At 30.8% G+C, this 15,948-nt stretch overlaps 1 protein-coding gene across 5 annotated transcripts; it reads left to right on the plus strand.

Annotated features, from left to right (window-relative positions):
* Positions 1–13,774, plus strand: LOC106064143 (RING finger protein 212B-like). 5 transcript variants are annotated; one of them, XM_013222646.2, is made up of 14 exons: positions 1–115; positions 4,459–4,618; positions 5,674–5,735; positions 5,868–5,942; positions 6,025–6,081; positions 7,192–7,259; positions 8,106–8,163; positions 8,404–8,432; positions 8,743–8,777; positions 8,898–8,931; positions 9,332–9,359; positions 12,023–12,059; positions 12,246–12,303; positions 13,213–13,774. In XM_013222646.2, exons 2-14 carry the CDS (start codon positions 4,510–4,512, stop codon positions 13,250–13,252), a joined length of 690 nt encoding a protein of 229 aa, XP_013078100.2. In that variant the 5' UTR covers positions 1–115; positions 4,459–4,509; the 3' UTR covers positions 13,253–13,774. The 5 variants fall into 5 exon arrangements, with proteins under 5 accessions (XP_013078100.2, XP_013078096.2, XP_013078097.2 ...); XM_013222642.2 differs by lacking the exon at positions 1–115 and adding an exon at positions 487–634; XM_013222643.2 differs by lacking the exon at positions 1–115 and adding an exon at positions 487–634 and having other exon boundaries at positions 8,404–8,417.
* Positions 13,775–15,948: the final 2,174 nt, after the last annotated feature.

Consider the following 15,948-nt stretch of genomic DNA (forward strand, 5'->3'; position numbering starts at 1 on the left):
ACAACTGTCGGGGAAGAGTTCATTTGACAAAAGACTAATATAACGTCAAGAATAACCTCGTTAAATGAGACATTTTAACAAGTCATTGTAGACGTAGGCCTATCCTGATAAAAGAGTAGGCTACAGCTTAGATTTTTAAAAAAGTTCTTAGAAGTGAAACATTTACATCTCTTTAAAATATTTCAATTTTTAAAACATCGGTAATAATAACATTTTACTTAGTTAATATTCAAACATACCAAGAATATTTTTTCCATTAATAAATATAATAAATAAATTGTCTGCCCTCACCCCAAAACATATATAGATAAATTGTCAGGACCTCGCGCTATTTGTCAGGATTACTGCACAGTTTAAGAAAAACTATTTAGCTGTTTTAGTCTATGGATAGATAGATGTGCCAAAATAGGTAGACTCTAGGTGGGACTGCGTAGCCACGTGAAATTACATCACTCCTCATTGATCTTTGGACTCGAAGACAAGTCTTATTATTAATTAAATTAAAAACAATGAATAATTGGTCTCTAAAAAAATACACTGATTCCTGTTTTTATATTTCACTTTCAATTTGTTTCGAAGTTTAATTTTGATGTCTCCAGCCCAGCAGACGTTGTTAGTGATCAGTGGAATAGTGGTACGAACCAAACTGAAACACTAACCAGAGTTAGATCTAGATTCTAGGTCTAGATTTAATCTATATGACATCTTATCTAGAGATTTCTAATCTAGATATATAGATCTAGATCTAATTGCTTGATTTTTTCTCATTTGTCACTCGCAATGGTAAGCGATGCTAGGCATTCAATTTCAAATTCAATTTTTCATGAAATTCAATTGAAATTTGAATTCATGATCATCATGGACGTCATGGTGATTGATCATTTTAAGTTTAGTGAAATTTATTGATATTGAAATAATTGAATTATATTCAATCATTCATGATACACTCAGGCTTCTATTAGTTCTATCTAAATAATATTATTAATCAAAAATTATGATTTAATTATGCCAATTAATGAATTATGGTAATTTCCGTAATTACTGGCAGAACTCAGGCCTCAGACAGGTGAGGTTAAGTCTCTTTTTTTTTATTTCTTATTCACCATAATCATATGATAATGTGACCATAGACATAGTCCATATCCATGTTATAAGCTAGATTATAGATCTAGTACTACTAGATCTAGTAGTACTACAGTTTTTTTGTAGATAAATGGAATGGATAATCATGATAATCTAATCAGACTAATCTCGATTATCTACTCTTATTTAATAATTTATCTCATTTGACATCTCATCTGTCCCTTGACTTTTGTCGGAGGGGATGCTCACATGCTGTGACAGTTTGCAGAATGACTTTTGACAGTGAGCTGTGTCTTACAATAAAAACGAATAACCATCTAATCTATTAATCTAGACCTAGATATATTATAGATTCTATCAAGATTAGTCTAGATCAGCATAAGTAACTTTTCCTTCTGTTATAAAATGAAAATTTCCTATAGACTATACTATAGTTATCTGATATCAATGAGTGATATGCATTGCTAAAGTTAAATGTTTAATCATGAATCAGTTTGAAATGATTTTTTTTTCAAATAGATCTAGATCTATATATAGTCCCCTTATCATTACATTACAAAAATAAATTTTTCTTTTTGACCTTTCACACGGGCCTCTATTTACTTTTCTATTTCTTATTCACCTTATCCATGTTGCATATATTTATATGAACATTTGCAAAGCATGACTGAGCTGTGAACTGGAAAATAGTAAGTGACATTACTACAATATTGTTGCAACTGTCTGAGTTTGTTTCTCTTTTACTAGATTAGGGATTCTCTGGACAGTCTTTGGAAGATCACAACTAATGTTATCTTCTGCATCAAGTCTACTTTATTTTCTATTTAGACTTCATGACTAAAAAAAAGCTGAAAAACGATGTTTCACAAAAATAATTATTGGAAACGGAGAAAAAATCGCAATACAGACAAATCAGACTGCAAATACTTCATTCAGATTTCTTTAACTGGCATTAAAGAAAATAGTTTTTACTGCATCGCTATTAATGAACTCAATACTTTCTGACATGTCTCCGGAACATCTTCATTTTTAACTGTTAATGAATTCTGGCAAGTGCAAACAGTATGTCTGGTAGATTTGAAAAGTAGCATGAAATTTCGTGCGCATGCATGCGCAAATGCAGTTTTTTGGATTATGGGTGATTTCAACCTACCTGATATAAATTGGAAAACACTAACCATAGATAAACACCAAAACCTTAAGGACATAAATGAGCTTTTCATAGAAACTTTACACAACCTAAGTTTAGATCAAATCATTAAAAAGCCAACTAGATTAAACAACACATTAGATCTCTTCTTAACCAACAGACCTGGATTAGTAGTTGATTATGAAATTATCCCTGGTCTATCAGACCATGAGATCATAAAAATACACAGTCAGATAAAAGCAGTAGCCAATACAAAACCCAAAAGAAAAATCTTACTCTGGAATAAATGTAACCTAACACAACTACACCAAGCTGCACTAAACTTTCAACAAATATTCTTATTAGGTACAGTCTTGGGTCCACTACTATTTTTAATTTACATAAATGATTTACCAAATTGCATTAGTTCAGGAACAAAAGTCAGATTATTTGCAGACGATTGCATAATATATAGAACAATAAAAACAACACAAGACACAGATATTTTACAAAGAGAATTAGATGAATTACAGAAATGGGAATCAAATTGGAGCATGTCTTTCCACCCAGAAAAATGTCAGTTGTTAAGAGTAACAAAAAAACTAAAACAAATTAATTCCACTTATCTTATTCATGGCAAACCAGTATCACAGACTAAAAACGCAAAATACCTAGGTGTTATAATAAATGAAAAACTATCATGGAATCCACATATTGATGAAACTACAAAAAAATCAAACAAAGCATTAGGATTTATTAAAAGAAATTTCTATAAATCAAATAAGAACATAAAACTAAAATGTTACTTAACCTTGGTTAGGCCAATAATAGAATATGCATCCTCCGTTTTGGACCCCTCAACTCAAGAAAACATTAAGAAACTGGAACAGACACAAAATAGAGCAGTGAGATTCATAACAAACGAATATTCACATTTGACTAGAGTAACACCTTTAGTAAAATCACTAAATTTAGAAAGCCTTCAGGACAGAAGGCTCAAAAGTAAAGTAGCAATCATACATAAAACACTGAACCATAATCTTCAAATACAAAAACAAAATTTAATAAAATACTCTGAAAGACACAAAGCTAAAGGCACATTCCTCGTCCCATATGCTAGGACAAATTTGTACAAATACTCCTTCTTCCCTAGTGCTATTAGAGCATGGAATGGGTTGCCTGAGCTAGCCAGGAAAACCAGTGACTTGGCAGAATTTAAGTCATTGGTTAATATGCATGACTAAATGCATGACGCGTAGGACGTAATCATCTTCTTTTTTGAAGTAACGTCTGTATTATATAAGATAAGAAGATAAGATAAATGTTCTTTCACAGAAATTATCATTTTATCCAATTGTCAGGTTCATAATGATCAGATATGATTGGCAAAATTCATTTAGAAGGATATGATTGTTTTTTGACAAATCGAGCCATGTTACATTTGATCCATACTGTTATGCTTTTAATTACTTGTAATTATTTCGGATGTGTCTTGTTACTAATATTCGTCGAAGAATCATACCTATACCTGTCAGACCTTGAAGAGCTAATTTAATTTAAACTGTTTAAAAAAAAGTTATTCTACAACAATTTCAATGTTTGAGATCATTCTGTTTCAATTGTATAAAACATCTATTCTAGAATGGCAATAGAAAAATAGTAACTTCCAATGGAAAAAATTTTTCAACGTTAGGATAATACACAAAAAAAACAACAACAATAATATTTTCAATAGTCTTAGGCGACTCCTGGCCAATCGTCAGTGGACCCCCAAGGGGGTTGCAACACACACGTTGAGAACCCCTGATCTCTATCTTATCTTATCAAATACAGACATGACTTCAAAAAAGAAGATTACGTCCTACTATGTCCTATCTAGATCTAGAGTAACTTACATCATCCAAACAAGTTAAGACCAGCATTTTAGTTTAATGTTGTTGTTTATGGATTTCCTTTTCAGTTATTCATTTTATTCTCTTCGTAAAATATCAGTATTGTTCTATATATAGGCCTACTATTGATCAATCATCAGCGAATAGTCTAACATTTTTCCTGAACTAATGCAATTAAGTAGGTCATTTATGTAAATTAGAAACAGTGGTGGACCTACTAGATATAGATGTGTAATCAATTAATATAAATTCTCTTTCTCATGCATTCAAAAACATTTTATGCTGTTGTAAAAATCATAATAGATCTAGATCAAAATTGCTGATTTTATTACGTTTTTGTGTATTCTTCTTCAGGTTTTAATACCTACCCCTGATAGTTCTACTAAACAGTTCCAAGAAAACAAGATGTCTCACTGGCTTCACTGTAATAGGTGCTTGAGCCCGCCAGTAACCAACCTGAAATTTTATTTGACCAATTGCAGCCACATTTTCTGTGAAAAATGTGTGATGGAGTGTAAGTTTACTTGTGAACTGTTGCAACTGTGTTTTACCATACATTTCTATTTTACCAATAAACAAAATGCAATTTAGTTGAAATATTTAAACTATATCAATTGAAAAAAATTAAATTCTAATATTATAGTTACTGCTTTTGGTAAGCTGAGTAGTCAGTGGAAGTAACCTGAATGAGCTCAATAAAATTGTTGCATGCGGTGAACCTGAATTTCTTTTATGTTTCCATTACCAACAAGATTGTAAAGATTTGCTAAAAATTTAAAATAGGGAGGGTAAGAATTTACTTATCAAAAATATTGACATATAAAAGATAACTTCCTGGCCATTTGATATGTACTTTGAGATGTCATCGTGATGGTCCCGATTTTAAACTTTACTGAAACTTACAAGTTTTTGTGTGTGAGTGTTGGGTCAAATCACTATCCTTCTAACCCAGTGCTTCTCAAATTGTGGATTGAATGACTGGTGTGTGAAAGCTTTCAGTTTTTTTAATGGATTTTAAAAATGTATTATCATTGCAGTTATAAATCCATTTGTCAATATTGACCAAGTAAAGATGACATTAATATCAATGTTTAACAACAAAATGGAAGTAAGGGATATCTTGCCTCTTCCAAGTTGGACCTTTCCACAAGAAGGGTTTGCAACAAGATTGATCAGACCTCATTGCTGTCTGGGTGGGAGAAACCTGCTGTTTTTTCACTACTTATTTAAGAAATAATCTTTTCTAGTTTACTAAAAACTTTAAAATGTTCAACAAAACACTACTTCAGATAAGAAAAGGTTAAAGGGACTAGTTTTAAATGAACATTATATATGCAAAGTAAAACTAGAATAATGTGTAATCATTATCTTTTACGATCCTTTTTTTTTTTTTTATTAAATTTTTAAAACCTTTCCTGACCTCACTGAGGTAGCTTGCTGTGTTCCCCAGGGCACTATGTGGCTTAGGAGGTTGTGAAAGAATTTTTTTTTCATTTGGGGGTAAGAGATAAAAGCATGTCAAACGATGCTCATGTTGAGACAGTATATATAACTTTGTTCTTTCATTAGGCACTAAGGAAAAGTGCAAGGTTTGTGGATCTATTTGCAAGACGATGTTATTAAATAACAAGGTAGGAACTATGTGTTGATTTTTTTAAATAGTTTTTTATCTGTGAAATTAATTATGGAATCATTAATTTTGTACACATTATGATATAGTTTAGAAGGAATAGAATCATTAATTTTTGACACAATATCTCTAGGTTAGTCAAGAAATAGAAAGTCTTTTCCATGAGCCAATGGAAGTTTTTAAAAGGAGCATGAAAAAAGTTGAACAGGTACTTTTGATAATTTATAATTCAGGGAAAAAAAATTAAATGAAAGAAAGGACTGTAATCTAATTCAGTTTTTCTCTTTTAGAATTTAGAATTTCAAAAAAATCACCAAAAGAGACTTTTTAAACAGATGAGGGCACGGGTGAGTTAATTTTATTTTTATAATGTATTTTATTTAAAGAAACAAAACTGAATGCTTAAAGTATGTCTAGCTTTTACACTGTTATTTTATAAGTTACCAGGTAACATATAGAGCATGCTTACTGTTAACTTAAATGGATTTTACATCTATTTGATAAAATAACTGCACAAAGTTAGACTCACAATGTCTAGGACTAAAAAATTATTTTTTTTTATAAAAGCTTTCATTTGACTAAAATAGTTGTGCAGTTTCTAAAGAGATGTGAAAAAAATGAAATGATTATATCTTTTAAGAATCTAGGTAAAAGATTTTTGTTAAATTATCACTTTTTCATCCCAGAATTTGAACATTTATCTTATGAGTTCAGGTGGGGGAGTTTTATTTTGATTTCACTTTTGATATTTGAGAGGCTTAAAAAATGTTGAGAAAAAACTATTTGCTACAGCAAATTAAAAATACTTATTAGAAAAGTTTTTTGCAAACAAGGTATGATTTTACATCTAATCTTATGTGCTTTCCTAATCATCATCATCGTCAAACTCCATTTGAGTGAGGGCTTGAGAGGCTTAAATCCTCTCTTGCAAAAGCCCTGGACGACAAGAAACCCTGCTGTGTTGCGTAGTGCATAAATGTCGCCATACAGGTCGAGAATTTTTGGTTTCCAAGACCTGTCGAGACAGTGCTTTCCTAATAAAATGGATTATAAAGAGAGAAAAATGTGACAATCTGTCATCATGACATCTCTACAAAGATGAACATTATGGAACTGATCACTCCATATATTCCTCTAAGATTCCTACACTCACAAACTTATCTCTTCTGCCCATCTTTTGTCTCAAAATCTACTGCCTGAGAATCCTTTAAGTTTAGGAACTCGACCTCCTCTCACCATTGAGCTCAGAAATACCAAAAGCTACTCTACTTTTAAGAAAATGAAGAGCTACCTCTTTGAAACTTTCTTAGGTTGGTTTCCCCTTTTTAGCTTTGTTCTATGCTGATGTGCTCTCAATGTGCCTTGAGTCTGCGTTATGTTTGTTAACAGTGCTATATACATTAAATTTTTACTGTATATATATATATATGCACACATTTTGTTTTCTTTTTTAACAGCTGAAAGCAATGGAGTCTCAACTTGCAGCTTATCACAATGCATATGCACAGTCTCAGGTCAAAGATAGGTATAGAGTTAAATTGTTTTTATATTTCATTGTTATTTGAAAGTGTATTTTTATCTTTGTCTCCCTTCTTTATTCTTATCCAAAACATTGAAATAGCTGAAACAATAAGTCTAATATTTATATTCAGTGTTCCAGAAGTTTTTGTTGTAACCTGCTCCGCATAGAGTTGATCTGATATAGGAATATATGAAAATATTGTGTTTGTTATAATAGGATGTCTTCATCATTCTGTAGATTGACTGCACTAAAGCATGTTTTTTTGTCTTATTGAGACATGTTGATCATAATTGAATGGCTATGTTTTAGTTGCTTCCAATCACACTTCCAATTTCTCTTATCCAGAATTGTTTTTTTCAATGTTAATTGAGACTCTGATTGCTGTGGTTCTATTTTCTTTATGGATTAGCTATGAATATTTTTTTTGTGATTTTTGTCTTTGAGTTTTGAGTCATGTGACTGCAAAAAGTATAGCGCTGTTTTTTTAAAGTTGTTTTATCTAGAGCTCTTTAATTTTTTCTTTTAATTGTGGAGATGACAAATGTTTTAATGGTTTCCACTGAAATGTCTTGCTAAGTAGTAGACCAAAATTTCTTGCTGAAATTTTTACATATTTTTCTGTATATTTTAAAGTCTAATCATCTGCTTAAATGTGCTCTTGAATTTGTTTTGGTTATACAGTAAGTAATACAAAGAATGTTGAGTAAAAGAACTCTTCTTTGCTATATCTTTTCGCTTGCTTGCTGACATGTGTTTAACAATTTTGGTTAGACTCATGAAGCATTATTCAGACATTTTGTTATTCAGACATTAACAAGATTTAATTTTCTAAATGTTTTTTTGAAATAGGGAACTAATTAGACTCAAGTCCGAAAATGAATATCTCAAATTGCTTTTATCTAAAAAGGTCTGTGTTAACTTTCTTTTTCTTCTTTTTTTTTTTTGTTTTGTTTTTTTTTAAAACAAATTTTTAAGAATCCAATCATATTTCTTAAAATGTAATCTTTTAATAAGTTTCTCAAGAGACCCACTAAAGAGTGCAAATGTAGTGCATAAAACAAATATGTCATTACCAACATTTCATAGTTATTAGTTTTGAAGTTTAAAAAATAAAAGCATTATATAATTAATGTCTGTTGTTTTCTAGGACTCGCATACCAGGTATGAGTATATCAGGTATGAGTATTATTTTCTTGTTGTCAAAATAACACTTGATTAATTTTTAATTGTAGCTTTTGATTACCCTATTTGTTTTGTAATTTTTTTTTCTTATTTTAAAGTTTATTTTATACTTATCTTTTAAATATTTGAGAATTTTATAAAATATCAATAGTTTTTATTTATTTTGTTAAACAGGACAAATTTGTATAAAAATGTTTTTCTTTCTTCGTGTTTTGTTCTTTCAACTCTAGTGTTTGTATTTCAAGAAAGTTGTTAAACTAAAATATTAGTGTAAATAATTAACTATTGTATTCTTTATGTTTAGGTGCAAAAATGGAATTTCACCAAGAAATTTTGATGGTTAAGTATTAAACACATATTTTTATATTGTATCACATTCTATTTTATAAAAAATATTTTTTATATTAAAAAATAAGAACAAATTAAAATTACTATATCTTTTGCTAATTTTTTTTTCAGTTTCTCCTACAACAATGCCTCATGATATGACTCAGTAAGTTTTATATTGTATAGGACAGTAGATTAACCCAAATCTATTTTGTTAAATTTTGTCTTTATCATCACACAAACATACAATCCATGCTTAGGGATAAGTGTATTGTTTTGTAAATTGATTATGAATCTGTATATTATATCCCTTTTTATGTGCTACACTCTGGCAGAACCTGCGACGCCGCTGACCCCAAACTGTATTGGCAATGCCGTTCCTTTGGGTACATCAGCTGCGTGGAGTGGGGGGAACTGATGTGTGGGCGACATCGTTCTGACCACAGCTAATGCCCAGGCATTCATCTCATTTCAAGGCCATATATATAATTTATGTGCTCTACAAGTTATTTTACCTAATAGTCAAAATTAATATTTCTAAAAGATTTGTTTGTCTTTAATTACAGGCACTGTGCACACAGTTCATTAAACAAGGTAAGTTCACAGTTAGCTGAAGGATTAGTTTGTGTTGCAATGTGAAATGTCTTTGCGGGACACATTATACATCCTTAGCACTGGCGGATCCAGGGGGGGGGGGGGGGGGGCGATAGGGACATGAATTTATCATAACTATTTTAAGAAAGACTTTGTTTTTTAAAAGTTATAATTCAAACGAAATTTTTCAATATAACAGTCACGGTTGAGATGAGTTCAAAAGCCAGATAATCCTTTCCTAGTCGACTTTTTCCAACCTTTACTCTATCTCATATTTTTCTAGTTAAATAAATTTAGGACTATAACTCACAATGTATACTAGAATTTTATTGAATATTATTAATCGAATATTTTTTTTTCGGCGGCGATCCTCAAAACCTTAAACTAAATATGTGGGATATCTAATCTTTTCAAAGAACAAATCGGTTTTATTTGCAATGTATTAAGGGACTATAAATTCATATTAGAATATTTTTCTCATTATTCAAAAGGCACTTTATAATAGAATGAATAATGAGCTGTAGGGCACGAGAATGTGTTATTGCAGTGAAGAATGCCAGAAAACGCTTTTGGCGTCGGGACTTCGCCCCGAACCCCACTGATAAATATTGAGCTGTAGATGTCAGAAGAATGCGTTTCTGCAGTGGAAAATGCAAGAAAACGCTTTTGGCGTCGGGGCTTCGCTCCGAACCTCACTGATGAATAATAAGCTGTAGTTGTCTGGAGAATGCGTTTCAGCCGTGAAAATGCAAGAAAACGCTTTTGGCGTCGGGGTTTAGCCCCGAATCCCACTGAAGAAGCTTACATCGCTCTCCCAGACCCCCAAGCTTGCAAGAGAAAGACTGTTTTTTTTTTCTGTTTTTTTCGCCAAAGATTGAGAAACAGTCTTATTTTATTCTCATATATCGAATATATTTATATATATATATATATATATATGCTGTACGCACGTTTATGCATAGGGTTAGGGTTTACTGGGCGTTAGGGTTAGGGTTTGGAAAAAAATCGCCCCCCCCCCCCTTTCCCCTCCAAAGTTCTGGATCCGCCAGTGATCCTTAGAGATGAAATACTTTTGGTATTCAATCTTGGATCTTTCTTTATTTCATCTTTTGGTAATATAAAATTGAAAGTAACTTTTAAAAAAAAAGTTTTTTTACCAATTTTTGTGTTATGATGATTAAAATTGACTGCACTATATCTAGTTCCAAAACCAAATTTATACATAACGATTGATCAGCCTCTGGTACTTATCTAGAACTGTATTTTCAAGTAAAATAATGACTTATATATTTTTGTTCTTAAGTTTTTTATTAGCATTGTAACAACATGATAATCTTTCAGATAATGCATATATTATTTAATTATTAACCAATTTACCATTTTTATCTCCCTAGTCACAATTTAAAAATATATTGTTGATTTTTATTGTTTTTAATGTATTCCCTTAAACTTAAACACACATTTTTCCATTACAAGGAACTTATAATTGAAAGCAAACAACATCAATAGTGCTAATTATACAGTATATTTCTTTTTCATGCCAAATGCTAAAGCACCTAACAAGATGTATTATGTTGTTCATTTATTTGGATTAAATCAGACCAATAACTTGGTAATTACCCCTACACAAGACATTTTTGTATGGTGATCTAATAGAAGGAAGGGAAGCTGTAGTCCACTTTTGAAGGTATGCTGATGTATGCAAGCACGACATGAAGCTCTTCTAAATCAACACCAACAGTTGGGAGAAAGTGGCACTGAATAGATCCACATAGAGAGAAAGCATTAAGGCATGGTCATTGATTTGCAGATGGTGCACGCACTAGAAGTGGAGTGAAAGGGGAAAATCCTGCAGCATCTGATGATCACAAAAACCCAACCTGTGACTACAACTGTGTATCAAGACTTCGTTCATCACATGAAAAGTTGCATAAGGAAAATATTGACCCATGAGACATAAAATGCAAAGATTAAATCTACCAAAAAAAATAAAGGCTTGACTTTTCTGCTATGCATGCTGAGTAGATTATACAATGTATATTGTAGATCATTTTCATTTAAGTTTGGAAACAACATTAGTTCTTGTCAGTAACATAATTGGGCCAGCCTGTTAATGATGATAGGACCAAAATATATCATGTTCTGATGTGGTCCAATGAACCAACATCTACTATGTATTACAGAAAGACAGATGCCTAGTAATAGAGAAGTATACTAAAATATCAATGGTTGTTAGTTTTTTGGCATCAGTGAATAATCAAATAATTCTTTGATGAGCCAAATGAACTACAACACCCATAAATCAATATCATTTCATAGTGTGACATTTCCATTGGTGAGATTTCTTAGAAGAGTTGTAGGAAAACATCTACATTAGTCATGATGACATCAATGCATGAATGATGCCTTTCTACTTAGTCAATTTATGGCCCTTTAAAGCCACCTATTGGTTTCTGTGAGCATACAACACTGCATATTCAAGGTGCAGAGTAAGACCAATTAAGAAGGATTTATCAGACTTGACTACTTGTAATAGATTGACTGTTACAAATTTCTCTGCCACTAGTGGACTGATCAAGTACTGGAATTACTTCTATTGTGCTTTTAAAAAAATTTATATTCCTTATGATTTATAAATATATATTATATTTCTTTGGTTTTAGCCCCTCTCTAGTTTCAGTTATAGAACTCCACCACAAGGTAAATATTTAACATTCAAGATTTAAAATTTTTATTTGAAATTATGTTTTGTGTATTCATATAAATTTCAACAAAATTTTTTTTTTAAAGTGAATGATTAAGAATGCTTTAACCACTTAATAAAAGTTTAAATAAGTTTAAGAAAGTCTTATGATTTCATATTCTTTGTTATGTCCAACTATGCAGCAGTAATTCATAGTGCCACTTGCAGTCCTATTGAGTTTGGCACCACTGTATACCCAATGTGAGTAAAGATTTATTTTGGTTGTGTTGTACTTTTTTTCTACAAAGTTTATAATTAATTATTTTGTTAAGTATCTTAAACAAGGGAAGAAATAGTACTTGACTGAGGAGGTGGTATAAGCTGAATCAGTCCTCCTTATAGGTTGCCCTTTAAAGTAAGTTTGAAACAAACAATAGATAACTATAGAAAATTCTATTTTCATAAGTTTTTAGAATGTCAGCTTGAGGAGTTAAGAAGCCTTGAGTCAAGAGCTTGAATTCAGGTTCCACCTTTGTTTTTTAAGAAATGCTTTTAAAAAACAATTACGATAAAATCCACCCAAATACCAAATATCCATTTCTTTCCCCCCCCCCCTTTTTTTTTTTTTTGTTCACAATTGGTCTAGATAAGTGAAAGAATCGTACTGAGAAAGCTGAAAGCATGAAATAGCACAGAACAAAAACAATTAATTAAAATATTTCAAATCGCACAGATTTATTGTTGTTGGTCTAGATCTATTACAAATTTAATTACATGAGTGATCCAAACTAATTGATACAACTACACTTTGTATAAAATTTGTTTTTTTATTTTTTTATTGTTTCACTGTTTTATTTCATTATTAATATGTTAGTAGATCACAAGTTACCTATTCATTTTTCTCAAATTTATTCTTTTCATTTAATTGCATTGTTGGAATATTAGCTATTACCTGAATTGATAATTAAATCATTTATTTAAATACATTAACCATTCTTTATATCTTTATTATATTACAATTGTACAAAAAAATTAGCTACGTATATATGTAGAGAACACAACCCCATCAATAGGTGTAAAGTTTGAAAAAATATTGAATTAGCCCCTGGGCTGCAATGTAAACTTAACTTTTTTTATACTAGAAACAAAATGCAATGTTTTTGTATGCAGGAGTATTCCCAGGCCTATTGCATTTCCCAAGAGTGGATAAAGAAGCTGGAATCAACTCTGACAAACAATTCGTTTTTAATCTTGGTATTTATTTGTTGGTTTACTTGTTGGAGTTAGATTTTTGGAACAATTATTAGGTAACTGATAAGTTATAATTACTTTTGTTTGCATTTGACTAAAGGTGTTAACAGGTTTGTTGTTGTTGTTTAAACATACAGGTTTCATTGTTAAGACTTAATTAGCCCATAAAGAGACTTAATAAGCCCCCTTGTTTTATTTCTTACTTACATGTAATGTTTTGATTTCTGTTTAATAAAGTTTAGTAAAATAATGAGTGGTTCTTTGTCATTGCCCCATCCTCTTTGCTATTGAATTGTCTAAATATTTTGTAAAACGTGAATCCTGAATCTTAAACTCTGTCTTGTTTAGCTTATTTTCTGTTCATATGTTGATCTAGTTATAGACTTGTTGATGTTGGCATTCAATTTATAATTTCTTTCATGTAATGTTTTGTTTCTATTGCATAAAGCTTGAAATATTAAAGAGCAGTAATATATCTAAATATCATGTCTTGTTTAGATAGTATTCTCATATCTTGAATTAGTTATAGACATGCTGATATTGGCATTAAAATTTGATGTAATATATCTATTATCAGATACTAAAATAGATAATTTGAGATAAGTACATAGGATAAAATGAAACACCATATTGACAGTACAATTTCAATTTGTTATATATTGTAATTAATAGAAATAAGAAAAGCCAAGATAAATTAAATAAGTCCAATATATAGTCATTGAAATATTGAATGAAACAGCATATTGACAGTACAATTTTAATTTGTGAAATATTATAATTAATAGAAATAAGAAAAGCCAAGATAAATTAAATAAGTCCAATATTTAGTCATTGAAATATTGAATGAAACAGCATATTGACAGTACAATTTCAATTTGTGAAATATTATAATTAATAGAAATAAGAAAAGCCAAGATAAATTAAATAAGTCCAATATTTAGTCATTGAAATATTGATTGAAACAGCATAACGTAATAACTGAGTATTTTTATTACTGAGATATTAGTTATAGACCGATATTTACAACCAATAAAATACTAGCAAAGTTTATGCACAATGTACACTTCAGACAATTATTTGCTTTGATAGAAAATGAATAAGAATATATGTACATTACTATCCCCATTACTTCTAAATTACTACGCTGAACTATTTCATTAAACAAAATTAGTACTATTAACCAATAATTAATCACATAACAGTATTTCATAAAAACAATAAAACTCAAAAATACTGCACACGTTAGATATAAGGGAAGTAGCCTAGTGGAAACAAAACATTTGTTAAGCACACACAAATTATCTCCCTTGCATTATAACTTGTTTTCATTATCGTTACACGTATTAGTTCTAATTTTATAAATGTATTTGTTGGTGTGTCCCATCAATGAAAACCTAGTTTGTTAGTTTTTCTTATCTTGTCAAAGATGTAGTTAGAAGCAACTGCGGTGTTTAGACTTCCGTCGCAAAAGTTGTCTTCGTCGCTACCTCATCTTGCAGGAAATCATTTCTTACGATGGTCTTCAACGTACACAAACTAAGGCTAGCTAGTAGCTCTAGACCCTTCAGTTGAAACATTACTCTTTGCTGTCACATTTGATCTCCACATTGGTTCATGATGTTTGAATATGCATTGATCAGTCTCCTGTTTCTTATGGGTATACCTTGCAGCTTTTGTTCTGCTCCCCAGCTTCCATTATTCTCTATATGGCAACTAGTGAGAGCTTTGTGTGGTTCGAACCAATTTGTTCGGATATGGCAATATTTTGCATCTTGCATTAACCATTTGTCATATATGAATGAAAATGCTTTATTATCGAGTCCGAAGATTAAATAGCAGTGCAGTATGTAGTTCTATATGTCCTACATACACATACCGGTATATCGTATATGAATGCATACATTTTTTTTTAAGCTTACACAATTTATTTACATAAAATAAAAGAAAGATGGTAAAATGTTTTATCATAGTTTTATGTAATGTAGTTATAATTAACACAATTAATTATAAAGAGTACACTTGAACCTGTGAACTGAAACTTGCTAAAACTATACTCAACCACTCCAGACTTGTTATTAGTGAAGTCGTAGGCCTTCTAGATATTGATCTCACACAATCGTCTAAGACTTCTCGTGGTTAATTAAAAGAGTTAAAAGTATGCTAATGTTTAAAAATGACATTATCAGCTGAAAGCTCACATCACTGACCCAAGTTTAATACATTTTAGCCACACATGCACTGAACCTTCTAAAAATGGATAGCGACCGAACTAAACAGAGCTGTAAAACAAATAACCAAAACTAACCCATACAAAATACTTAACAAAATGGCTCGTTAAAGCTAAAAAGAAATATAAAATACTGGCAAAGCATTGGGTGGGGGGTGGGGGGGACTAGGAAGACATCAAAAGGAATAGACAACGAAAGGTAAGCAACATTGAGAAATAAAGTAAATTTGAAGATCGACCACTTGTATTGGTTAATTTGTTATTGATTCATGTATTATCCCATAAACAATGAATAATTGTGCAAAGTTTCAGCTTGATCCGATAATGGAAAATGGGAGCAATAACGTGTAGGCCTATAAGATTCCAACCAGAGTGAGTTGATATCAGCTTTGTAAAAATATTGGCTAGACTATCAATGTTTCTGCCAA

This window comes from Biomphalaria glabrata, chromosome 7 (assembly GCF_947242115.1).
Source record: "Biomphalaria glabrata chromosome 7, xgBioGlab47.1, whole genome shotgun sequence".
In the NCBI taxonomy this organism is placed as follows: domain Eukaryota; kingdom Metazoa; phylum Mollusca; class Gastropoda; family Planorbidae; genus Biomphalaria; species Biomphalaria glabrata.

Bases quoted from the DNA above. Each gene is read 5' to 3' on its own strand.
- LOC106064143 (XM_013222642.2), top strand. From the start codon at position 590: ATGTCTCCAGCCCAGCAGACGTTGTTAGTGATCAGTGGAATAGTG. The intron at 7,260-8,105 runs GTATAGAGTTAA...TTTTTGAAATAG, and splicing joins CAGTCTCAGGTCAAAGATAG to GGAACTAATTAGACTCAAGT. The intron at 9,360-12,022 runs GTAAGTTCACAG...CTTTGGTTTTAG, and splicing joins CACACAGTTCATTAAACAAG to CCCCTCTCTAGTTTCAGTTA.